At 37.5% G+C, this 27,825-nt stretch overlaps 1 protein-coding gene across 1 annotated transcript in view; it reads right to left on the bottom strand.

Annotated features, from left to right (window-relative positions):
- PLBD1 (phospholipase B domain containing 1) overlaps nucleotides 1-27,825 on the bottom strand; it is a 95,414-nt gene that overhangs the window by 22,913 nt on the left and 44,676 nt on the right. The window contains exons 6-7 of the mRNA XM_044679083.1: nucleotides 26,612-26,752; nucleotides 19,505-19,649 (exon numbers count right to left, since the gene is read on the bottom strand). Coding sequence (XP_044535018.1) covers nucleotides 19,505-19,649; nucleotides 26,612-26,752 — 286 coding nt within the window. The remainder of the gene's footprint in view (nucleotides 1-19,504; nucleotides 19,650-26,611; nucleotides 26,753-27,825) is intronic.

The following is a 27,825-nucleotide window of genomic DNA, read 5'->3' as shown; positions in this document are numbered from 1 at the left end:
TTTTATTAAAATACTATTCTCCCTTTTGATCTTGGCCCTCATCATTTTTAATAATAACTATATATATATATATACATATATATTAAACTTTAGAGACAAGTAGAATACAAGGAAAAGAGTGAAGAAGACCAAGGAAAGATCAAAAGCCTATGCGAAATTTGGGGAAGAATCCTAAAGGCTGGGAAAAATGAGGAAATGGCACCTAAGCTGAGACTTAAAAGGTTCCCTAAAGTTCTTTGGAGGCAAGAACTATGTCTTGTTTTTCTTCTTCTGCAATATGAATGAATGACAATTTTTAAAAATTATTAAGCTGGAGTCAAGAAGACCTGAGTTCAAAATCCTGCCTCAGGGGTGAAGCCAAGATGGCAGCTGAAACCACCCTGACAATCCTTCCAAACCAATCTTTAAAAAGTGCCTCAAAATGACAGGAGTTAAAAACCAACAGCAAGATGAAGTGAGGAGGCTCTCTTGCTGAATGCATCTTGAAAGGTAGGCAGAGAGAGAGAGTTGGTTTTCGTGGGATAAGGGGGAACCAGAAACAAAACTACACACCAAGGAATGCTGGCTGACCCCCATTTCCCTCCCCCCCACCTACTGCACCAAGTTCTGTGACTGGGCATAGGTCAACTTCCAGATCCCAGGACCCTAGATACAGCAACAACAGAACATCCAATATCCCAGACCCACCCCTTGAAGTCCAAGGCCCTGGCACCACCCCACAGTGAGGCCCAGAAGTCCATAACACTTGGCCCTTTCAAGTCTGCACTACCATGAAGACCTAGTCACAGGACAAAATATCTCACAATGCAGAGCCTTGCAAGTCAGCAGCAGAGGAGACAGAACCATCAGTTTTCCAAATTCCCAGCCCAAAGGCAAAAAAGGCTGGGAAAATGAGCAAATAGTAAAAGAAATACCTAACTCTAGAAAATTTCTATGGAGACAAAGAGCAAAACACAGAGTCCTGAGGGGTGGTGAGATTCAAGCAACCACATGCAAATCTTCAAAGAAAAATGGAAAGTGATCTCAAGCACTGGAAGAACTAAAAAAGAAATTCAAAAATCAAATAAGGCAGGTCAAAGAAAAATGGGAAAAAGAAATAAAAGCAACATGAAAAAGGAAATAATAGTTTAAAAAGCAAAATTGGACAACTGGAAAAAGAGGTACATAAATCCAGTGAAGAAAACAGTTTTTTAAGAAACGGAATTGACCTACTGGAAAAAGAGGCAAAAAAATCCAATGAAGAAAAGAGTACCAGGAAAAGTTGAATGGACCAAATGAAGAAAGAGGATCAAAAGGTCATGGAAGAAATTCATTCTTTAAAAATTTGAATTTTGCAAATGAAAGCTAATGACTTCACAAGATATCAAGAAACAATAAAACAAAATCAAACGAATGAAATAATAGAAGAAATTATGAAATATCTCATTGAAAAAACAACACCAACCTGGAAAATGGATCCAGGAGAGACAATTTTTTTTTAACCCTTGTACTTCGGTGTATTGTCTCATAGGTGGAAGGTTGGTAAGGGTGGGCAATGGGGGTCAAGTGACTTGCCCAGGGTCACACAGCTGGGAAGTGGCTGAGGCCGGGTTCGAACCTAGGACCTCCTGTCTCTAGGCCTGACTCTCACTCCACTGAGCTACCCAGCTGCCCCAGGAGAGACAATTTAATAATCATTGGACTACCTGAAAGTTAATACAAAAAAGCCTCATATTTCAAGAAATTATTAAAGCAAATTGCCTTGATTTTCTTGAATAAGAGGGTAAAAAAGAAATTGAAAGAATCCATAGATTACCTCCTTCAATAAATCCCCAAATGACACCTCCCAGGAATGTTACAGCCAAGTTCAAGAGCAATCTCAGCCCCTAGGGACCTTATATTCTAATTGACAACATATAGAAAAGAGAGTGGACAAGGTGGGAAGGTTTTGGTCTGAGAAATCACAGGGTTAGTGAGGAGATCCATAGGAGAGCTGATTGATACATCCTTTCTAGGACTAATGGCAACGTAAAGTATTACAGTTGCATAGTTTTTGTTTTTGTTTTTGTTTTTAAGCCCTTACCTTCTGTAACAGAATCTAAGTATCTATTCCAAGTATCTAAGTATCACTTCCAAGGCTGAAGAGATCTAAGGATTAGGGAATTGGGGGTAAGTGACTTGGGTTTGAACTAGGAAGTACCTGAGATCAGATTTGAACCTAGGACCTCCTCTCTCTAGGCATGGTTCTATCCACTGAGCCACCTAGCTGCCCCATAGTTATACTGCACATTGTTGAAATGACAGAATTATGACGTTGATTCATTAAATGAACTAGATTTTTTTGGCTAGTGAATCTGTATTTCATTGTTTTAAGGAATAACTGAGGAGAAAAATCCCCCTTAATGAAGATGTGTACCTACTCTACAACCGAAGGTGCAAGAGAACTGCCTTGCTGGGGTGTGGGACAGGTGGCTCACCTGAGGATGCTGAGAGGATATTCCCTCCTGAAGATGAGAACATGTAATTAAGGGAAATTTTAACAGTCAGTTTAAGCAAATATGATCTTTTCATAGGAAGAGATTAGAGTTGACACTGAGGCTTGCCCCCAGGCAGGATTTAAATCCAAGTTTCAAAGAACTCTAAGATCATTACACTTTCCACTGAGCCAGCACAGCAGCACATATTTTTCTTCTCCCTCCCCTTCCTTTTTCCTAAATTCATGCTTTTATGCTGAATTGGCCAATGAGGGCATTCCAGGAAATGTATGCCTGGGACTCTCCTGAAAATCTCTGGGGACTATAGGGATGTGGGAACTCAGCATTTGTTCACACAGCAGATGACAAACAGTCTGGCTTTTTCTGCCATGTGACAGCTCAGAGTTGAAGGATGTGGGTGAGGTAGTTAGAGATAGCCCAGTAGGTTTAGTGCTGGACTGGGCGTCAACTTTGAACTCAAATTTGGCCTCAGACACTTACTAGCTGTGTGACCCTGGCCAAGTCATTTAACTTCTTATTGCCTCATCCGTAAAATGAGGATAATAAGAGCTCCTACCTCCCGGGGTTGTTGTGGTGATCAAATGAGATATTTGTAAAGTGATTAGCACCATGCCTGGCATTTAGTGGGCACATAATAAATGCTTCCTTCCTTTGAAATGACGAAGTGCTTCCTTCACTGGTTTCTGAATCAGAGAAACAATATACCTTTTTTTTTTTTTTTAAAGGAAGTTTTTGGCTTGGTCTCTGCTTGTACTTCCTGACAAAAAGGACATTAAGTTTTATTATAATGTGACACATCATCTAAGAATCACCATACTATGCCTAATTGGGCAACAAAAAGCCAAAGAGCTTATGAGAAAATTGAGGTTGGGGTGCACTACTCATAAACTTTATGAGGGACATAAAAACCATGAACCTAATAATATTAGCACAAACTCTAAATAATACATAAACACTACAATAGTGGTGGCATCTAATGTGGCTTTGACAGAAGGTTGAGGGGAGGGCATGGTGTGGTGGTGGATAGAATCCTCTGCCCACATCTCCTAGTGTACAGAAGATATATAATAAATATGGAACTTTATCTGAAAAAGGCCTGAAGTTTGTGGAAATGGGCAACAAAAGGTTCTTAGGGGTTATTGTGAAGTGGTGTCATTTTCTGCATTTTCACCATTTGCCACAGACAAAATCACACATAAACAAAATCAAAATCTGCGTTATGCTCAAGTTGTTCCCTACTATATTCATTGGATAGGAACAATTTCACATTTTCAAAACAAATGTTATAGCAGAACTGCTAATAGCATATTCTGTCTCTGGACTCTCTAGGAGGGAGATGATGGATATAGGCTATTCTCTCCCCCTATTGCCATTCCCATATAAACCATGGACTCAAATAGGTCATCTTGGGCTTGGAACTCTAGCTTGACCTCTGTTCCTTTGTTTTCACCTTGACTTCAAGACGGACGTGACGAGACTCAGATGTGACCTTGTGGGTTTTGTAGGTTTGTCAAGGCTGGGTCAAATAAATGGAGCTGGCTATCAGCAAGGGAAAATTTAGGACCAGACAACAAAAGGCTTGGCCCAAACCCAGTCAGTTTTACCAGCAGGCAAATACTGGGAGTTGTTCAGACAATTCAGAGCCAAGGTGAAATGCAAAATGCTTAATTAGAAATCCCAGAAACTGCTTTATGAAGCTTTCGATGAAGTTTAAGGATCAGCAAGTGAAGAATTACAAAATCTCTTGGAAGGTGAAAGAAGAGAATGTAAAAGTGGACTTAAAGCTTAATTTGAAAAAAATCTAAGATCTTGGTATCTGGTCCTACCATTTCCTGGAAAACAGAGGGAGAAGCAATGGAAGTAGTGGCAGATTTTATATTCTTCATTGCAGATGGTGACTGTAGCCATGGAATTAAAAGGCACTTGTTCTGTGTGAGGAAAGTTATGGCGAATCTGGACAGCATACTAAAAAGTAGAAACATCACCTTTCCAACAGAGGTCCATAGCGCTCAAACTATGGTTGTTCTGGTAGCAATGTATAGCTGCAAGAGTTGGACACTAAGGAAAGCCAGGTGCCACTGAATTGATCCTTTTGAATTGTTGTGCTGGAGAAGACTTTTGAGAGTCACCTAACTAGGAAAGAGATCAACTCGATCAATACTGAAATTAATTCAGACTAGTCACTGGAAAGTCAGAAGCTGAAGCTGAAGCTTAAATACTTTGGCCACACAATGAGAAGACACAATGCATTGGAAATGATCCTGCAGTTGGGAAAAATTGAAGACAAAAGGAGAAGGGGGCAGCAGAGGCACAGATGGGTAGATAGTGTCATGGAAACAACTTAACTTGAACAGACTTCAAGAGATAGTGGAGGACAGAAGGTGCTGACATGCCTCCATGGGGGTCACAAAGATTCAGACACTTCTGAACAACAACAAGTCTCAGCCTGCCAAAATATCGAAACAGTAGTTATATGTTATGTAAATGAATGCGGTTTTAAGTTGTATCATTTTGTACTTATGAATCTTTCATATTTTAGTATTTCTTTTGTCTATAAGAAATAAATATCTGTTCCACACCTGGTTCCCATTGTCCATTGAATATCTTTTTGCTCTTCCACTTGGGGAGAAGTAGCCAATAACGTCTGCTTAAATGATTTGTCTTCAAGGTCCTGGGGTGAAGGTTGGGCAGTTAAAGAGCTGAGGAATGTGAGGAAAAAGGAGCCTCATCCTCCTTTCATTAAAGGCCAGCCTCCACACCTCCAGACTGAGCCTGGGCTGGACGTCATGCCTGGGTCGAGAAAAGATGGACTCCTTAAAGAGAAGAAGTGGCCACAGTGAGTGAAGGGGAAGCACCTAGCACCTTGGGACCAGCGGCAGTTCTTTAGTGTTACATAAACATACCATAAAAGGCAAAGTGGTTTCATCAAAATACAAAAATATTTAACTAGCACATACCACATATGAACTATACGCAAACCATGGGGTGAGCGAGTTGGATGTAATTGAAGAAAATGAGTCATGGGGAAGTGCACGTTCTGACAGGGTGGGGCTGAGAACAATCATCTAACCCTCAGTTAGTCAGCAAGAGCAGGGAAGGGAGGATGAGATTCTTGGAGCTATTCAGAAGTGAAGAAGAGGGCATTAGAAGATGAGAGGGTGTAATGTTCAAAACAGAGTGTAGACTGGAGAGAAGTCTGGGAAGCAGTGATGGTCTTCTTGGCAAGAGGATGGGGAATAAGTTTACCAGCAACACACAGATTGAGTGGCTTGGGAGATATAGTTTGATGTGGAACTGTCTCTTTGTCACACACACACACATATGTATATTATATATGTATATTTGTGACACACACACACACACACACACACATATATATATATATATATATTATGGCTATGAAGGATTAACTTCAAATGCACCAAGTAAAGTCAGTGAATATATTAATCAAATCAGATTTAATTCTACAAATTAAAAAAAAATTCTTAATGGGCAACCTGCTCATTCTAGGACGTGTGCTCTAGGGGACACAAAAGTGAGTAAGACACGGCCCCTTCCTTTATGGGGCTTAAATTTGGTAGCAGAAATGGGCCAATTCCATAACTAGTGGGAGAAGGGAGAGGACAAAGTAGATGGAGAACAGTACTAGGATAAGGTGTGGGATGGATTCAGGAAACAGCACAATTAGGGCTTGGAATTCAGAGTAGGAGAGTAATGAGTATTTATATCGATTTAGATATTTCTTCTACATAGAGCCAGACTGTGATTAAATTGATGGGTTAAATGTATATGCACTCATAAATACATCTCTGTATGTATATATTCATAGACTAAATCAATTTGTTAAAATGTACCCATGTAAAGAAAGCCATCGGTATATAAATGTATGTAACGTATTGCTACACACATGCACATGTATATTATACATGCACCCATAGGGATATTTATGCATATGTTTATTTTAACACATTTGTTTATTATGCGATAACATTGATTTAATGTGTTTAGTATAAACATATACATGTATTTATGTGCACATGGGTGTGACTAAATGTCTATTTTGACCCATTAATTTAATATTATTTTAGACGAGAAAACACCAACAGACAGACACAAGTACATGCAATGGAGCTGTGTCCAATTTTTGGAGGCTTTTTGCATTGCCTTAAATAATCTTTAATTTCCTAAAAGGACCCAAGGAACAAAAATAATTACCACAACTAAAAATGACTGCTCAGTCGTTCTTGTTATTCTAAGCAAGAAAGATTTTAGCCTATTTTCAATAAGATTACCAGAGCATTGCCCCAGGGTGTCAGGGCTTTTCTGAAGCTCTAGTTGTTTGCATGTGTATTCCCTAAAACACATGGGAATGCATCCAAGAAAAAAACTGGATAGGCAGTTGAGTGAAATCTGAGTTTCATGGGAATCATTATTTTTGGAATGCTACAATTCAACAAACAACACACTGAAAATTTCCCAATTTATGTTTCAACATCTGTGGCCCCATTTCCCAGCACAAGAAAAGCTTCAAAGAACTTCCAGTGGATCTTATGAGTTATTTTCTAAGGTTGTCCATTATAGGAACTTCTTCTGATCATATGAATCAGCAGCAATTCTGTCTTAGATGAGATACTTAGAGTTTTGTCGAATTTCACTAAGATATAGAAATGGAAAGTGTCTGATCATAAAATATATATCTACATATACATAAAACTACATGAACATATATATGTGTGTATGTGTGCATGTATATAAATATGCAAATATACACACACATAGATCTATGTATACAGACTCATATACTGCAGTATATATTTAGAACTACCTTGTCTGCATATGGCTCACATGCCGACTCAGGAATAATGAAGGAATCTCCTTCTTGATCCCTTAGCTTCATATAAACACAAATGTATGCACAAACACATAGATGTATGCATAGTTACAGCTATCTATATAGATAAAAGCAAAAGGAAGAGAACAACAGATTGAAAAATGGTAGTAAATATGCCAGATTAAAAACTAAAATGTATTAAGAAACTGTTACAAATATTTGACTATAATTCCAAGTAGATTTTTTTTAAACCTTTATCTTCCATCTTCGAATCAATGCTATGTATATGTTCCATTATGTATGTATACTATGTATATGTAGAAGAGTGGAAAGGGCAAAGCAATGGGGATTAAGTGATTTGCACAGGGTCACAAAGCTAAGAAATGTATGAGGCCAAATTTCAACCCAGGACATCCTGTCTGGCTTTCCAGTGAGCTACCTAAATGTCTCTTCAATTGTTTTTTGTATTGTTTTTATTTGTCACAAGGCAGAGTTCTGTTTGCTGGAGATGGAGAATGACTAATCAAAAGGAAAAAAATCAATAAAGTATGTTATAAAAATTTTAAATGCTCATTCTCACTAATAATCAAAGAAATGTAAATTAAAACAATTTTGAGATGTAATCACACCCATCAAATTAGCAAAAATTATTAAAATGGCAACCTGCTGCTGATATAATTGTGGAGAAATAGGTAAGTACATTATTGGAAGAACTGCAAATTCCCAGAATCATTTTAGAAAGCAATCTGGCAGTATATGATAGAAGTTATCTATCATGTCATTTTCTTTGACCCAATTATCTTTCTAAAGATATATCCTAAAGCATCATCAAAAAGAAAAATAAAGAGCTACCTATTCAAAGATTTTTATTGTCATTATTTATAATTATGTAATGCTGGGAAAAAAACACTAAAATGTGAATAGACAAATGGCTGAATAAACTGTGCCATGTTAAGATAATGGACACTATAATGTAATTTAGATGAAAAATATGAAGACTACTAAGAAATAGGAAAAGACTTCATGAAATGATTCAAAGTGAAATGAATAGGGGGCAGCTGAGGAGCTCAGTGGATTGAGAGTCAGGCCTAGAGACAGGAGGTCCTGGGTTCAAATCTGGCCTCAGACACTTCCCAGCTGTGTGACCCTGGGCAAGTCTCTTGACCCCCATTGCCTACCCTTACCACTCTTCTGCCTTGGAGCCAGTACACAGTATTGACTCCAAGACGGAAGGTAAGAGTTTTTAAAAAACAAACAAAAAAACCCTCAAAAAAACAACAAAGTGAAATGAATAGAACCAGAATAATATATATTAACTCTGATCTATTAAAAGAAATATGCAGGATTTAATGAATAAAGAAAGCTCATGAGTATTCAGACTGACCTGGTATTTGGATAATTTGTCCAAATTTGTATGTTAAAAAATTATATAGAGTTAGGAAGAACTCCAAAGCAGGACACTGAGCTCAACCCATTCCTGAACATTGTGCCTAAAGTTCCTAACTTTTGTGATTGCTATATCGTTATCATTTAGTGACTGAATTTACAGTCCTCTAAAGCTTCTAGATTTGGTGAGTGGGAGCCAGGGCAGTAAATCTTTTGTTTAGTTTGAACTTATGAAGGTGGCATTTTGAAATCTAATATGATTTTACCTTCAACTCCACTAAATTTCATCTTATTATATTTTGTCCAATGTTCTATCATAGGGGCAACCAGGTGGTATAGTGGATACCATGCTGGGCCTAGAGTCAGGAAGACTTATCTTCTTGAGTTCAAATCTGGCCTCGGCCACTTTCTAGTTGTGTGACCTGGGCAAATCACTTAACCCAATTTGCTCAGTTTTCTTATCTGTTAAATGATTTGGAGAAGGAAATGGCAAACTACTACAGTTTCTTTGCCATAAAAAAAACTCCCAATGGAACCATGAAGAGTTGGACATGACTGAAAAACAACTGAACAACAAATCTTCTAGCCTGGTTAAGATTTTTGTGATTTTGACAATGTAGTCCAATATGTTAGTTAACCTTTCTGGCTTTGTTTCTCTCGTGAATGTAATATTTAAATGATCTATACTATACCTTCATCCAAAACAGTGATTCCCAAAGTGGGCGCTACTGCCCCCTGGTGGGTGCTGCAGCGATCCAGGGAAGCGGTGATGGCCACACTTTTTTGGTATTACATTCTATTCTGAGTTCAAGAAATAGTTTCATAATTTCTAGGGGGCACTAAGTAATATTTTTTTCTGGAAAGGAGGCAGTAGGCCAAAAAAGTTTGGGAACCACTGATCCAAAACAATGATGAAGATGTTAAATAGCATAAAGCTAGGTACAGATACCTGGGGAATGGCCTTCCATAGTGACATCAACCCACTAATAACTATTTGTTGGTTCTAATCATTTAGTCACCTCTAAGTCCACTTATGGACTAGGTACTGTGATCTAGCCCTCATCTTACTATCTTGTAGAAGGATAACATGACAGACTTTGTCAAATGTTTTATTGTAACCTATGTAAACTATATCCACAATATTCTCTTTCTTGACCAGTCAACTTGGTGACCCTGTCAAAAGCAGGAAATGAGCACTGCTTCTTTTCCTAGATGTTCCTGATCTATCCCTTTGATAATAAATCCCAGATCTGTTCTAGAGTTTTGTTGGGAATTGAATTTAAGCTTATGGGTTTGCAAATACGTATCTCTTTTCCCTTTTTGAAAGGAATGGTATTTGCCCTTTTCTTGAATTTATGGCACTTTTCCAAGTCTTCAAGATCTTCTCTCTTATCTTCTATACCAAATTTCCATTATTCATTTATTTTTAAATGTAAATACATATAAATTAAACTTGATTTTTTTTGAGGGTTAAAGTTAAGGGTATTGTAAATTATAAGTATTTTTAAAAATCAATCATTAAAATAGGAATTTCTAACAGGATAGTAATCTCTTGTAAAGGTCAAAATATCTATTATTGAGAGGATCAGAAAGAGTGAGCATGAGATAGAGAATGTACCATCTTGTACAGTCCTCTACCATTGATGGTACCTAGTGAACCTTTTCACTTCTGGCAATAATTTCTCCCCTCTTTTTACCACAAAGTTCCCTCAATCCTCAAACTACCTACCTTAACCAATTACTTGGATTACTTGACCTGTTGGTTTAGTCCTCCTTTCAGTATATGGATTTAAATTATATCACCAAAAGGCTAATCTGCTCATTGTCCCTCCCAGGCAAGTATGGGTATCAGAACTGAAATCACAAAGCAGGAGCCTTCATTAGAGGGGATCTCAAATTTTCCCATATGCACTTCTATCTATAATTAATGAGTTCTTTGTCTTGGTTGGAAGCACAATCAAGTTTCTTTCTACTTTTTACTTCCTTTTGCCTTCCACCATATTGCTAAGGTAAATCTATGGGTATGTATAGGACTTCCCTGAGACTAAAATATATATGACCCAAATCATCTTCAAATATATCCTCAATTAGTAGAAAATACTGGTGTGCGTAAGTAACCTCAAGAACATTTATCAGTGTTTGGTTGTTCTTTTATGGGTATCTCTAAAATCTGAAAATGTTAGCTTATTCACTTAGAAGAATTCCCTAGAGAAATAAAGATATATTTTACATTCATCCTTAAATATGGCAGAAAATATTGCATTTATTTTTGCCCCTCTGCTTCAATTTGAATGTCTGGCAATATGAATATGTAATGACTTTAAATGTTTGGTAAATGAGCTCTTCAGAACTAAAGACTGTTCACTCTAGTGGCCTGAATCCAGATTAGTGGTGGAATTCAATGTTTTATGTGATAGATAAACAATGGAATTGAAGGAGAGGACATTGTTATGGTGCTCTATATTTCTACTATACTTGAGGTATATCAAAGACCATGACCACTGTTAAACTACATGGCACAATTCTGAGAACATCTCACCAACCTTGTTCTTTGGTAGTCATTTGGAAGAACTCTGTCTGAGATGGTACTAATAATGGAGAGCCTTAAATTCACACTTTAATCTTCTGAACAGTAATTGTCTTTTCAGAGACATTTTCCTTTCCTAGACAGTTTTTATCTGCTAAAGACTCTGCTATGCCTTTTTGTCACTCATCCAATGGACTTTCTCTTCTAACTTGTCCTCGATTATTTTCCAAGGTTTCTGAATTCCAAATAAATGCCTTATGAATGAAATATGAGCCCTTACCATGAATGGAAATTAGCACTTCATAGTTATCCATGGCAAAGTTAAAAAAAATCTACTCTATTAAGTGTCTCCCTTTCTGAAAATATAAAAGATCTAAAAATGTCTCTAAATATATATTTCCATGACCACACTACTATTCCTATTGTCTTGACAGTTCCTAGTGAAGACATTGCTTCCTACAGCCAACACAAAATGAAGACCTTCTAAATGGTTCACATTTTTAAAACTGGGAGTTGGTGTTTGTATATATCAGTGTACACACCAGTTTCAAATTGGATTCCTATGTCTGGGGAGTTCTTTTATTGTTCCTATGTTACTAAGTAATCAAAAAGTCTATTAAAAACATTATAATTCATTCTAAGTTGTATTATCCAGTCCATCCTTCTGTTATAAAGAGTTTATTTAATTTTACTCTGTCTCCTTAGGAGCAGAATCTTTTAGGTTAGAGAGAGTTACAGAGTCTTACTCTGTCTCTTTAAGAGCAGAAGTAGTCATAATCTCACACTATCTCTTTAAGAGCAGTTTTTATCAGGGATGGTTGGAGTGAGTTCTGGGCTCCATTTTCTCTGGCTGTCTCAGAGAACAGGAGTTCCATTTGGCTTTGTCAAGAGATCTGACAGTTGGCTTGTGGCAGTTTGATTTGAGAAGAAATACTTTTAGGAGGTGTTGGAGATTAAGATTTATTAATAAGTAAGGTAGATAGATAGTGAATTATTATCTTAGATTAGTCAGAGTAGGTAGTTAGGCCTGCTTTTGTAGGCAAGAAGAAACTTAAAAGAAAGCAGTTAGATTTTAGGGTTTATTAGAGATTTTTAATATAGAGGGTTTTAATTTAGGCATAGTAATACAATCTAAGATCTATAATCTCCTAGTTTCCTTCCTCCATTTTCATATCTCCATTTCTCTTTAGAATAAACAGTGTCAGTGGTGTACCAAACTGATCTCCACAACTTTTATCAACCATCTATCAATATTTAGTAACCCCTGACAGCTTTATCAGACTCCTATACAATATTATTTAACCGTAACAGCTTTAGTTTGGCCATAACAGATTGGCAAGCCACAGGATTTTGATTAGCATATAGATCTTCTAATTCGAAGTCAGTAACAGGGAGAAGTAGTAACCATGCTCAAAACCATGGTTCAAATAGTACAAGAAGAGGTCCCATTGTACCTCCAGCAGCTCCCATTGCCAAGAACCTTCAGTGAGATACTTCATCTCAATGTTTTAGATATCCTGTGATTGCTACCTTTTTTTTGAATTTTTTTTTTAGTATCAGGACTTATCCAGGGTTACCAACTATATTTAATAGTTGGTAAGATTTTGTTTAGGAAGAAGAAATGACTAAATAGCCATCAAACTGAAAGTAGATTAGCATATCTTGAAGATTTTATTACACAATTAGCTGAAACCATCTCTGAGCAAAATGAACTTATAGCCCAGTTTGTCGAACCTGAATCTAACACTACTTCTAATTCTGCTAAAAAGACAGCTACTGTTTCTAGTAATTCCAACAAGCCAACTAAGCATAAAGCACAGAAAAAAGATGAAAATACCATATTCCCTCTACTAGAAGTGCCAATGTTCAATCCAGAAAGAGAATTAATCACTATCAGGTACCACAGACCATTTACCACTAGTGATATTGAGGGATTTAAGTGGAGAACTCCTTCATTTGAGGAGGTTCCCATAATAGTGATTAAAAAAGATAGAAACCATCTGTAAGCAGTGCAATCCAATATGGATCGATTTTGAATATTTATAGGATGAACTATTAACAAAGAGGGAAAAGGACAAACTAGTGTAAGAAGGGGGTGATCAGGAGGATTGGGGTTTAGTGGTTAACCCCCTAGGTTAATTTATAAGGGCCACTTCTCCCTCACAGCCACCCCTCCTTACTAGGGAGACAAAATGGGGTTTCTTGGAAAAATGGGGATCCCTAGATGTTTATGCCAGGGTAGAGAATTTAAAGGAATGTCTTCTCCTCCAGGGGAAGCAAGTGTGACCCCAATAAGATGTTTGTGCTAGGCAGTACACACTGAAGCCTCCCCTAGAAATCCCGAACTGGAATCAGGTTTAAAATGGAGGTCTACTTTCCTTCCTCCCTCAACCCACTCTTTCTGCCTCCCACCAATTAAGTTCACTCTGATCTGACTAAATCAAACTTTAGGGTTTATTACAGGAACAGAATGATCAAGGAAAATAAGATGGGGTTCTCAGGAAAAGGGGTGCTGGTGATCCCAAAATTCCTTCTCAGTCCTTCACTGTGCAGGGTACCCACAGAGGTTCTTCTGTGTTCTCCAAAATCACAGCTTCTCTGACCCAATCTCCAAATAATAGTCCTTTAGCTAGAATTGTTACTAACTAAAGAGGATATTGAAGGGCAAGGCCCAAGGCAATATTTGTGGGTCCCAGGGGTTAGCTCCCCACAGAAGTCCAGACACCCCTAGCCAAACTGAAGAAACTGTTTTTGTATATTTCCAGTGTGATCAGGAACCAATACAGATCAAGTGATATGATTAATCTTCACTGAAGGTCTCAGGAAATTCTCCAGATTTCACTTTGTGGGTCCCAGAGCCCCTCCAAAACCACCTCCCTCCTGACTGTTAACCCCAAAGTTAAAGTGTTCAGTTGGATCTCCTCCCAGAAGTCTTTGCTTCAGCCTCAGCTGTCACTCTCATCTCCTCCTTCTGTGTTCCATCTTTCACAGTTCCAAAATGCCTGGCTTGCCTTGCTTCTTACACAAGCGAGGCTTGGGCATAGTTCACTGGCCTCAGACGGACCCTCATTGGAAGTTGAATGATCCTTTACATTATGAAAGACTATGCCAGGCCAGCTTTATCAGACTCCTATACAATATTACTTAACCATAACAGCTTTAGTTTGACCATAACACTTCCCAAGGCTACCTTATACTATAGTACTCATTCCTATATTCAAATCCCAGAAAAGAGTTCTTTACTTTTACTTCTAGTATCTCACAGTTCTGCTTCCTCCAAGAAAAAAAACACCTGCTAAAGTTGCTCTCTTAATTTTTAAATTTCTGCTACATGGTTACCTGACTGATCTCACTCTGTCTTCTTACACTGCTTTCAGAAGCAAACATGTAATAGATCATGAATATTGACATTTTCCCTGCCAAAGAAAATGATCTTTGAACTGGAAAATACAGAACAAAAATAGATAAAAGGAAGCTGAAAACCAAGATAAGTGGAGGAGATAGTAGGAAAGCACCTAGCTGCTCTTGATAAGTTGAAGTCACCAGGCCCATGTAAACTACTTCTCTGATTACTGGGGAAAAAAGGCAGGTGTCTTTATTGGACCTTGTGATGGGTAAATGACATTTAAGAGACTATGAAGAATGAGAGAGGTGCTACAAGACTGAAGAAGAGTAAATGTCATTCTAGTTTTTAAGAATAGAAAGAGTATTGAACCCTATTGAATTCCAATTCCCTGCAAAATTATAGTATATATTATTAAAGATGTAGCTAAAAGGCAACTATGTGATTTAGTCATATTATTAAACCTGGAGTCAAAAAAGACCTGAGTCCAAATTCAGCCTCAACTACTTCCTGGCTTTGGGTTAGTAGGAAACTCACTTAACCTGTCTGCTTCAAGTTTCCTCATCTGTAAAAATGGAGAGATAACATTAGCACTTAACTTATGGGGTTGTTGTGAAAAACAAGTGAAATAATGTCAATATGATTCACCAAATCACTTTTTTTGTCAAATCATTTTGATCAAAGTATAGATTGAAGTTTTTGGAATTTACTACTTGGTAAAAAATGCTGGGACAATTGGAAAGTTGTTTGGCAGAGAATAGGTATAGATCAATATCTCACAGTGTAAGACTTACACCATTCACCAAGATCAAACTGGATATATGACCTAGTCATAAAAGGAGATATCATAAGGAAATTAGAAGAATGAGGAACACACTACCCATCAGATTTATGGATAAGAAAGGATTTATGAATTAACAAGAAATGAAAAGCATTGTGAGACCTAAAATGATTAATTTTGTTTACATTAAATTAAAAAGTTTCTGTACAAATAAAATGAATATAGCCAAGATGAGAAGGAAAGCAGAAAATTGAGGAAAAAATTTATAGGAGTCATTCCCCATTTGATAAATAGACAAAAGATATGAACAGACAGTTTTTGGCTAAAGAAATCAAAACCATATGTAGGTATATGAAAAAAATGCTCTACATCATTACTGATTAGAGAAAAGCAAACCAAAACAATTCTGAAATATTATCTCACACTTCTCAGATTGTCTAAAATGACAAATGTTAGAGATGATGTAGAAAAATGGGGACACTAATACACTCTTTGTGGAACTGTGAATTTATCCAACCATTTTGGAGAGTAATTTAGAATTATGCCCAGAGTTATAAAACTGTATTGCTGGGAAGAGGAGATCAAGGAAAAAGGAAGAAAACCTATATGTTCCAAGATATTTATAGCAGCTCTCTTTGTGATGGCAAAGAACTGGAAATTGAACAGATGTCCATCAACTGGGGAATGGCTGGCCAAATTGTGGTATATGATTGAATATTAATTATTATGAAAATGAATAAATATGAATATTACTGCCCCATAAGACATGATGAGCAGGTTAACTTTCTTAAAACTTGGAAAGATCTATACGAAGTAATGAAGAGTGAAATGAGCAGAACTAAAAGAATAGTGTACCCAGTTATAGAACTAATATTTGAAGAAAAACTTGTGAATGTCTACCTCCAGAGAATGAATTGAAAAAAAAAGAAACTTGAAAGATATAATCTATCTTTACATATTTTTTGTCAAGTGAGACCTTCTTTGGTGTGGGGAGGAGAAAGAGGTGCTGAAATATCTGGGAATAAATTCTATTAAATAAATTTTTTAAGTGAAAATTTTTAAAAAAAATATGGAAGATTTCTCCAAGTCATTATTAGCATGCAAATTAAAACCATATAATGTTAACCACATGCTCACAAAATTGGCAAAGATGACAAAAGACAAAAATGACATATGTTGAAGGGACTGCGGGAAAGAAATGAACACTACTATCTTGTTGGTCAAGGTGTGAATTGTTGAACCACCCACTGGAGGAAAATATTTGGAATTATGCTGGAAAAATAATTAAGGGATATGTATCTTTTGAGCCAGTCATATAATTACTAGGCTACTCCAAAGGAACACAAAAGGAAAGGTTCTAAACATATACAAAAATATTGATAGCAGAACTTTTCGTGGTACCAAAGAAATGAAAGCAAAGTGAATACCCATCAGTTGGAGAATAGGTAAACAATTTGTGGCATATAAATATAATTACATATTATAGCACCAAAAGAAATAATAAATATTAAGAATTTAAAGAACTTGGGAAGATTCATATGAAATTTATATAGGAAGATTTATATACAGAGTGAAGCAAGCAAAACTAGGAGACTGCAGAGTCCAATAAGCCATAATAATGAAAAGGAAAACAATAGACGTGACATCTCTCATCAAAACAAGCACCAGTCTTTCAATCTGAGACTATTTATGAAACATGCCTCTCACCTTTTGGCAGAGAGGTGGTAAACTTTAGCTGTAGAATGAGGTATGTTATCAGATGTGGCCAAAATGTCAGTTTCTTTTACTTAACAAACTCATTATTGTTACAAGGGAGACTTCTACTGTGGCTTTGTGTGTGTGTGTGCATTTGTTGAAAAAAATAATAGCATTGAGAAGAAAGGATCAACATAACAATAATCTTAAAGATAATTTTCCTTTTTTTTTGACATGTGTACTAGACTCAGATCAGGGGAATGTTTTAGATGTGATCTCAAAAAGATTTTACCAAATATTTAACCAAGTCTCTCATATGATTTCTGTGGGAAAAATGAAGAAATGGGGAGAGACTTAAAAATGAATGGGAGGTGAGGAGATAAGAGTCAATACATGTAGATTTATTCTAGGAATTTTGCTTTGAAGAGAAAGATTTAGGACAATAACTTGACAGAATGGCAGATTTGATGGCAGGTCTTTCAAGAATGAGAAAAAGAAACAATAATTACCCAGGCTCTCAACCTAAGTATCATCCTCCACATCTCAATTTTCTCTCACTCCTCTCCCTCTACCCAGACACCCAACCCATGTTCAATCTGTTGTCAAGTCCCCTCACTTCTATCTTCATAACATCTCTCATATAGGCCCCCTTCTCTTTTCTGACACTACTACCACTCTGACCCAGGCTCTCGTCACCTAATGCATGGGCTATTATAGTAGTCTGCTGATTGTCCTCCCTGCTTCAAGTCTGTTCCTCTAGTCAGCTGTCAAATTGATCAAGGTACTATGTCACCTCCTTATTCGGTAAGCCCTTGTGACTCCGTTACCTCCAGAATCAAATATAAAATGCTCTGTTTGTCCTTTAAAGCCCTTTGTAAACCCAGTTCCTTCTCACCTTTCCAGTCTTCTTCCACCTTGTCTCCACCATGTACTTATTCAATGAATCAATGCCATTGGTCTCTTTGCTGTTCCTCACAGACACTTCATTCCCTGAACATGGGCATTCACACTGGCTGTCTCCCTAGCTTCCTTCACATCTTAGATAAAATCTCATCTTCTACAAGAAGCCTTTTCCAAAGCCCCTTATTTCCAATTTAACTAGTATATATTTTTGTTTGGAAAAGTGCTTACATGTCCCACCACCTTCCTTCCATTAGACTGTGAGTTCCTTGAGAACAGAGACTTTTTTACCTTTCTTCCTATGTCCAGCATTTAGCACAGTGCTTGGCATACAGTAGGCACTTAGTAAATGTTTATTGATTGATTGCCCTTTTTTGTGCTTTTTGTAATCATTTGGTCTTTTACCATGGCAGTACAATTTATGCAGGTAAACTAGATAAATTATTATAACTGGAGTCAGTGTTATTTCTCTTGTCCATTTTCCATCTCTCATTGCTGATTACTTATATAAATATTTCAGGACTGAGTTGTTTCAATTGTTCATTGCATATTTTTCTCATTGTTATTCTTGCTTTTTACTAATCCTGATGATCTTTGCCCTGGTGAGTTGGTGGTCTGACTCTACAGCTGATTCAGGGATAACTCCAAGAGGGCACTGGTAAATGTTTAATAATTATATTTCCAGAAAAAGAAAGAAAATGCTCGACTTAGATAGTTTTAAGCTTAATCTGCATTAACATTTTCCCTGTCACTTTCTTAAGTCTAGACAATTAACAAAACAATAAATCACGCCCTGATTTGTGGTATTTGCTGATTTGAGGTGTAAATACTCACACTGAAAATTTCATAATCAGCAGTTAGTGGCTAGTTCAAGCTGGGGCCAATACATCCCTGGATAACTTCCATCAGCAGAAAGCATTTCCTTATTGACTGAAAATCTATTTGACTTCTTGTGATTAGTTCATTATACAAAATGAAGTCTTTGGCTTCCACAAAGCTTTATCTTGATGCCCCATCATGGCACAATGACCCAGATTTATGATCCCTCAAATAGGATTTCCTCAAACAACAATTTCCTCAAACAGACTTATTTCAATTTCACTTACTATAATTGACTAGAATCCTTTGGTTTTTTTTTCTTTATTGACAATCTTATATAATAATTATTATTTTTTAGATTCAGTTACTATTTGATTCTGAGCCATTTCATATTTCCTAAGCCATGAAAATAGGTTCATAATATTATTTAAAGCTTTTCAGTATCTTTGTACTCTAAGTGTGATGATAAGTGATCACCGGGTCAAACAACCATAACTGACCTTTGCAACCAAGAGAAAAACCAGTTTTCATTCATTTAGAAGCATTAATTTAAATAATGTATGGATCACCTCTTAGGAGTACTGTTAATCTACTTAGGATTTCTATATTACCTGAAAGGACTAAACTAGTATTTATTTTTTTAATTCTATAATTCAAGCTTTTCACTAATTATAGACAGATCTTGTTCTTTTCTCTTCTCTCTTTCCAATAATTTTGAATCACTTAGAGGCTGATTTCGCCTAGTTACCTGGATAGCTGCTGAACGAATGACGAGAACTTTTAGTCACTGAATCTTTGATAGAGAAGTCCCAGTGTTTGTATATCCGAAGTGTAGATGCATATGAGAACCAGCTTGAATGAGCAAAAAAGATGTTCTCGAACCCAGGGAGGACCTATGGTCAAAGATACAGCAAATCAAACACAAGGCTACAGAGGATGAATCATTTTTTTTTAAACAAAGGATGATTACAAGGATTATAGAGACACAGGAAAATAGGACACACACATCAGTGTGTTACTCTCTTAAAATTTTCCCTTACTTTTCCAGACAGCCTAAGTAACAGTCACCATTTATTATATTTATTAATGCAGGGTGGGCTATTAAAGCTTAAAATTGACTAAGAGTTTGGGGATATCCTGTCTGATTTGCTTAGGAGGCTCCAAATTAATAATTTAACTTGGTCAAAAGAAGTACGGTGGGAAATGAAAAATTAAGGTGTGAGTTAATAGCCATCCTTCTATTTTTTTTTAACCTGAAGAAAAATTGAAGGAAGGATGGAGGTCAATAGCTGTTCACTCATAGAAAGCTCTTCAGCAGTTACAAATGTATTATATACATCAGTGCATTCAATCGTCAAAACAATATTCAATTCTGTGGATTAAGTAACACAAGTGTTATTATCCCAATTTTTCAGATAATGTAAAGAAAAATAAGTTCAGTAAGGTAAAGCAATCTGCCCGTGGTCTATAGTACAATATCTACAAAATGGCATACAATGATATTAAGGGTCCTGAGAGGACACTATGAGGACTGCAAGAAAAAAATGTCACACCACCCCTCTGTTTTGAACTCTTCTTTTTCTAACTAGCTAGCAAATAAAGTTGCTACACCTTTGCCCAGCATTCAAAGTTCAATATACCGTCATTACCTTTATGTCATACTAGTCTTCCCTAGATACTCTATTCTCCAGTCAAACTGGGCTATTGATTCATCATCTTCCATCTCTCTCTCTCTCTCTCTCTCTCTCTCTCTCTCTCTCTCTTTCTCTCTCTCTCTCTCTCTCTCTGTGTGTGTGTGTCTCTCTTTCTCTTCCTCCCCCATTCGTCTATCTTTAACTGTTTTTTTGCTTCCAGTGCTGGCTATACCTAAAATGCCTGCCTTATGCCTTACTCTCTTCCTTTCACTGGCTGAATTTCTATTCAGACTTCAAAGTTCCATTTATTCTTCTTCCAAGAAATATTCTTCAAACTCTCAATTATTAATGATTTTCCCTTCATTGAGCTACACTTAGATATAATACTTGTGACTGAACCTTTGCAATGCATTAACTGTTAACTTTTATTACATTTAATATAAATGGATTCAATAAAACAATAAATTCATTTATTCAAATCAATGAATGAATAAAAAGCATTCTAAGCACTTGCTATATGGTAGGTATATAGATATTAAAGGTAAGCTAGTACTTGCCTTCAGGGAGTTTAAACTCTAATGGAGAGGACAACACAAACCAGGGAATGGTAGTCAAGGAGGGGTGTTATAGGCAAGAATGTCTTAGGGATGGTATCTTGGAGCAGTTAATTGACATGTATTTTCCAGGGATGACTGTAGATTTGATTCCTGGAGATGAAGAGGTGGTTCATTGTATAGAGGGCCAGGCTTGGATTTGGGAAGTCCTGGCCTCAGACACTTCCTAGCTAGGTGACCTTGGGCAAGTCACTTAATCCTAATTCCCCAGCCCTTACTGCTCTTCTGTCTTGGAACTGATGCTTTATATCAATTGTAAGGCACAAGGTAAGAGTTTGGGTGGGGGGGGGTGAGATTTTGATTACTGTCCCTAGGCTTAAGGTAGTGATGTAAGGAAAAAGGAGAGAAAGATAGGGAAAGGAAGGGAAGGAAAGTATCCAGGGGGTCCCTCCCTCTTTTTGGAGTAGGAAAATTGACTAGGATTTTTTGTAGGTAGGCTAGGGAGCAGATTAAATCAGGCTAGACTCCAGGGAAAGTTAGGTAGGTTTATTTAGGGTTAGGAAAGGGAAAATTTAGGAAAGCCAAGGAAAGTTAGATCTCCCCCAGCTAGGCAGGGACCAAAGCCCTCCACATAGGTTAGGGAAAAAAGTGCCAAAATTCACATTTCTCTCCTCTTTATTCTCCCTCTGACACATCCCACAAAGGAAATGGGATGTGTCAGAGGAAGTTGCAGTAGAGAGTCCTGGGAGATGGTGTCTCCCAGGGCTTAGGTCCACTTCAAAACGCACAGTAGGAAGCAAGATGGGAAAGGGAAACATTGCTATTAGATGGCATGAGTGTAGCTATAAAGCAGCAGCAGCAGCAACAACATGATGAGTCTGGGCGAAGCTAATTACAGTGAATGCTAAACTCAGTATTGTTGATCTCAAGATGGTAGATCAATGCTGAGTCAATTCAATAAGCATTTATTAAGTACTTACTATCTGCAAACCACTGAGGTAGGTGCTGGGAACAGATAGATTGAAAGTATAGTCTAAAGTGATGGGGTTAAAATTAAAAAAAATTTTTTTAGGTTAAAAAAAGTTAAAATGGGTATAGGATCAGTCATTTCCCCACCTAGACTTTCATTTCCAAATTTGTAAAATGGAGGGGTTGAGGGCCAGCTAAGTGGTTCAATGGATAGGCAGCCAGGCCTAGAGATGGGAGGTCCTGGGTTTAAATCTGGCTTCAGACACTTCCTTTCTGTGAGAGGGACCCTGAGCAAGTCACTTAACCCCAATTACCTAGCCCTTACCCCCACCCCTTCTGCTTTGGAACCAATACTTACTGTCAATTCTAAGATAGAAGGTAAGAGTTTAAAAAAATAAAATGGAACTGTTGGTCTAGATGTCGCTTCCAACTCGAAATAGGTAGAAAAAAGGAATAAATAAGAATAAGGGCAAAAAAAAAATCATTTTTTGTCCATGAGGACAACTAAGTCACATTGATACTTTGGCTCTATACTAGTGCCAAGGACAGTTGTCTATGCACAGAGCAACTTGGTAAAACATTATTTTAAATAAGAAGAGTAGCAATGCCAGCACATAGAATGCTTGAAGGCTTACAAAGTACTTTCTTCACAACAATCTTGTGAAGCAGAGAATTCAGGTATTATTGTCAACCCAGTGATTGACTTTTATATATCCACTGAGAGGTAACGTGGAGTATCCGGTAGGGCATTGGACCTAGAATTAGGAAGATTTGAGGTTGAGTTGAGCATCTGACCCCTAATTGCTATGTGACTATGCATAAATCTCTGAACCTGTCTGTTTGAGTACCTATTGCATAGGGTTACTGCCAGGCTCAAATGAAATAATGCATATGAAGTTTTTTGCAAATTTTAAAGTACTATATAAAGATGATTGTTGTTATCATTGTCTTACAGATGAGGAAAATTAGACTCAGAAGGGAGGTTACATCATTTGCCAATATTCTCCCAGCTAGTGTGGAGGTGGCTTTGGAACACAGATCTCTTAATTCCAAGTCTAGCACGATCCACTATGACCTTCTACTTCTAATTGCTTATGTAAAAAGGAAATTGAAAAAAAACCATCTAAAAGTGTATATATTTCTATGGACAAGGGAAATGTATCAAAACTACATTTCCCGTGATCCAACATGGTCCAACTGGTTTCCGTTTCCGACGTCTTGACGCAGGGGAGCGCTTAAATCTCGTGGGTTAGGAGGGAGTGGCTCTCTTTTGCCAGTAAGCTCTTCTTTGGCGAGTAGGGCTTGGCTAGGAGGCAGTATGGAGGCGGCAGTTTTGAATGCTTACAAGCGCGTGGTCTAATGATTTTATCTATCAACATGGCTTTAATTAAAATACTAATTTATATTATTATACCAGCCTTTATCATTTTTAATTCTAATACTTAATACATGCGTGTTGAATTGAATTGTGCATATATCCACATTCTTCAATACTTTAATGATGTGTCAGTGTGGGTATTCCTTCCATTAATGCAGTCTGTAATCTGATTTAGTACACTGCCTCATAGAGTCACTGTGGCCAAAACTTTCATCACTTTGCAACCAACTCCTAAATTCTGATTTCAGTGGAAACTATAATCTCATCCCAACCCCTTCACACCTTCTTATCATATATGATTCCTGTCCATGTCCTTCCAAAAGCCCATTCACTGTTTTTTTTAAACCCTTAACTTCTGTGTATTGGCTCATAGGTGGAAGAGTGGTAAGGGTGGGCAATGGGGGTCAAGTGACTTGCCCAGGGTCACACAGCTGGGAAGTGGCTGAGGCCAGCTTTGAGCCTAGGACCTCCCGTCTCTAGGCCTGACTCTGAATCCACTGAGCTACCCAGCTGCCCTCATTCACTGTTTTTGAGACCCAAGTCTCTTAATAGTATGAGAACAGAAATGCAGTAGTCAGGTTATATATGTTTTCTTTTGCTCTTTGACATGACAGCATGCATTCTTTTTTGTTTGTACTTCTCTTCCAAATGTGGAGAGAAAAATGGAGCCATGAAGACTGGGATTCGTTTTGAGTTTTTAAGCTGTGACATGAGAGACACCAAACTAAAGCTTAAAACCTTCCCTACTAGTGGTTGGAGTCTGTAGAATGATGGGACCATAGATAGAGAGCTGGAAGAGAATTCAGAGGTCATTTTGCCTGACCTCTTTCATTATACATATGAGGGAAGCAGAGGATCAAGAAAAGTAAGTCACTTGTTAAAGGTAATACAGGTAGTAATTAGCAGAGTTGGGATTTGAATCTAAGACTTCTACCTATAGAGTCAGTGCTATTTCCACTGCAAAACATTGGTCTGAGTATGGAGAATATTTTTAATATCTTATATTTGTATGGCACTGAATCTTCAAGCTATTGCTTTTTCATATGGGGCAGATTTTTGCTGAATAAATCTATTCACAGTTCTGTTAGAGTTACTCTGACTCAAAAGTTCTGAGGAAGTCAGTCCAAGCTACAGTATACTGAAGAATGTGGATATCAAAATTGGTTTTTATGACTAAAGGATATATCTAATTAATCTAATTATAGATACAAGATACTTTAGATACCATCTATAAGTTAACTATAAATTATCAAGAGGACCCCAAGTCTGAATCCAGAAAGAGAAGAGAGAGATAAAGAAGAAGGTAGGGGGAGGGAAAGGGAAAGAAGGAGAAAGGGAGAAAGACAATCAGACAGACAGACAGACAGACAGATGTGAAAGATCAGATTTCAAAACTGTATCAGCTAAGTTTCAATATGTAAGTTGTTAAGGAATTACAGCTAAGCAGAGAAACAGCTTGGAAGCAAAAAAACAGAAGTCACCAAGCAGATTGATGAGTTTGTCTGAGATGTGCCTAGTAAGGGGTTAGTCAAACATAGTGTGGATCTTCTTAGCATAGCAGTGGAAGCATCTATTCAATAAAGAAGCTATAGTCATGAAGAAACTTTTATGGACAGTTCCTAGAACAGAAAGAAGGCTCTGAAGTTCTAGGGTTGTGACTTACTTTGAGCACATAGATTTCTTCACTTATATTCTCTTTGGCAAATTCCTGTGTGTGCCCACTCTCCTTCATAGATATTAAGGGCATTAAGAAAATGATACCAATTTATACATGGACTGTGGTATTCTTGTATTAGTTTTAATAGTAGAATGTTATTATTGCTTTCATCTTACTGTTAAATAAATAGCAATGTTTAAGATCTAAAAGTGTCATTACTTTGTGGATGAATTTGTGCAAATGGAAGCACAATGACTGGGGCCCAAGAGCTCAAGTAGTAAATGATAGAATCTATATACTCCCCCTTGCCAATAACAGAGTTACTTTTAGGACTTAGAGATTAATTAAGTACTTACTATGTTCCAGGTTCTGTACTACATGCTGGGGATACAAAAACAACAAGACGGTTTCCACTTTCAAGGAGCTTACTTACATTTTAACAGGAAAAGATAAAATATAAAGGGAATTGAAATATGGGAAGGGGGGAAGAAAGAAGAAGAGTACAAGTTTGGGGGTCAGGCAGCTGATTTAGAGGTGGAACGGGCCAATGGGTGAGCTTGAAAGTGAATCTTATGGCTGGGTCTTCCAGGCAAGGTCTCGCCAATAATAAATGGGGTTGGCCCACCCAGTAACTGTGTGGTGAAAGCGGAGACCTACCAGTGTGGGAGGCAGGTTGAAATGAGCAATCTTAGAGAACAATTGATCAGGGACAGCTAGGTGGCTTAGTGGATAAGAGTCAGGCTTGAAGATAGATAGAAGGTCTTGGGTTAAAATGTGGCCTCAGACTCTGTGTGATGTTGGGCACTTAACCCCAATTTCCTAGCCTGTACTGCTATTCTGCCTTGGAACCAACACAGTATCAATTCAAAAGAGACAAAGGAAAGGAAGGAAGGAAGGGAGGGAGGGAGGAAAGAAAGAGAGAAAGGAGAGAGAGAGAGAGAGAGAGAGAGAGCGCAAGCAATCCACATGTCCTTTCTGAGAAGTCTGTAGCATCACAGTATGATGGACCCCTGCACACCTGTTACACATTACTTTTTCTGATTCAATTAAATGCTTTTTATTAACTTTATGTTATTCGCCTAAATATCTATTAGTATGGTAATAATAGACCTGAACTCATGTTAGAGGCTCCCCATTTTAATCAGGGGTTGAAGCTTGAGCCATCTGAGGTCTACTTTGCAGAAATCTCTTCCACAAACATGAACTTCAAGAATGTGAGAAGATTGTACTCTCTGGCACATAGGAAACATTTGCGCTTCACTTCACTTCTTCTAGACTTCACTTCATTGGTCTGAAAACACTAATGCTGACCACAACCTTTTCACACCTTTGAGACTTGCTGTGTTGAAAAATAAAGCATCTGGTGGCAAACCTTATGGTGATGAGCTATTCTCAACTTAGGTAGGCTAGTCCTTAGATGATAGATATAGGATTAATTCCCAGATTGAGAATACAAAGTCCTTCCAGCTTGGTAGGATCTGATGCTTTGTTGTGAAACCCTTTGATTTCTGTGTCACCTTCATGTCATGATGAGGGATCAGGATTATTATGCCTTTGAGAAGGTTTGTTTGTACAATTACATAATGAGAAAAGCTTTCTCCCCTCTTCTTTATATACATGCACGCACAAAAAACACACAAAATGGGACTACTGGAAAATTTACCTTAATAAGAACAGAGCAATGACCCATTTCATCCACAACAGAACGGTTCAGTGAGGCATTGCCTGGGATCATTAGTGAAGGTAATAGGTCCAGTATATCTCCAATAGCATTCAGGAACTGGACCTGGAAAACAGACAAGGGCTGGGAAGGAAGAATAAAGATTATAATCAGCTTTGATTTCTAGAAGCTGGCCCATTATAATTCAATTTCTGTTCAACTAGAGCATTTTCCCTTAGGTTCACCAAGTTATCTTTGTTGAGCAATGATAAAGTCATAACAGAGACTGGCATGCATGTCTTATGGAATCAGTCTTGGAACTTTATATTCTTACCCCACACAGAAAGGATTTACTGTCATGCTTTGAGATGTTATATTTAAATAATGGAGGTACCTGGCTGTTAGTAAAGCAACCGAGAGTCCAATGGGATTTATTGACTCATAAAAGGCAGGAATGAGCTGCCTCAGTGAGTTCTAGTTATTTGGCCTTGACGAACTATATGTACTGTACCAAAAGACTTGGTTAATGTGATTCTTAAGCTGTGATCAATGGTCTTTAGAAGAGAGTGGTGATAGGGGCAGCTGGGTGGTTTAGTGGATAGAGAGCCAGACCTAGAGATGGGAAGTCCTGAGTTCAAATCTGGCCTCCAATATTTACTAGCTGTGTGACCTTGGGCAAGTCATTTAATCCCAATTGCCTGGCCCTTACTGCTTTTCTACCTTAAAACCAATGCATAATATTTATTCTAAGTCAGGAGGTAAGGATTTGTTTATTTTTTTAACAAAAAAAAATAGTGGAGATGGAGAGATACATCATAGGACAACAGATGGGTAAATGCTTTCCTCAAGCAAGCTACTGACTGTTGGCCACCAAGCTTGACTTCAATTCCTACAATTTTGAGGTGGTCAGTCAACATTTTGAAAAAAGAGGTAGAAAAAGTTGAGTACAGAGAGCCAACATTGCTTCATCAAGAACAAGTTGTTCAATTTAGTTCAAGTTTATGGGAATTTTGTTTGTTTAAAGCTGTAATTTCATCTGACACACCTTGGCAACTCATTTATTTTTCTTCCTTCCTTCCTGTCTCCCTCCCCCACTCACTCCTTCCCTCTTTCTTTCTCTCTTTCTCTCCCTTCCTTCCTTCCTTCCTTCCTTCCTTCCTTCCTTCTTTCCTTCCTTCCTTCCTTCCTCCCTTCCTTCCTTCCTTCCTTCCTTCCTT

Source organism: Gracilinanus agilis, chromosome 5 (genome assembly GCF_016433145.1).
Source record: "Gracilinanus agilis isolate LMUSP501 chromosome 5, AgileGrace, whole genome shotgun sequence".
Classification (NCBI taxonomy): Eukaryota; Metazoa; Chordata; class Mammalia; order Didelphimorphia; family Didelphidae; genus Gracilinanus; species Gracilinanus agilis.
The sequence above is the reverse complement of the archived record's forward strand: the minus strand, read 5'-3'. Positions and strand labels throughout refer to the sequence as shown.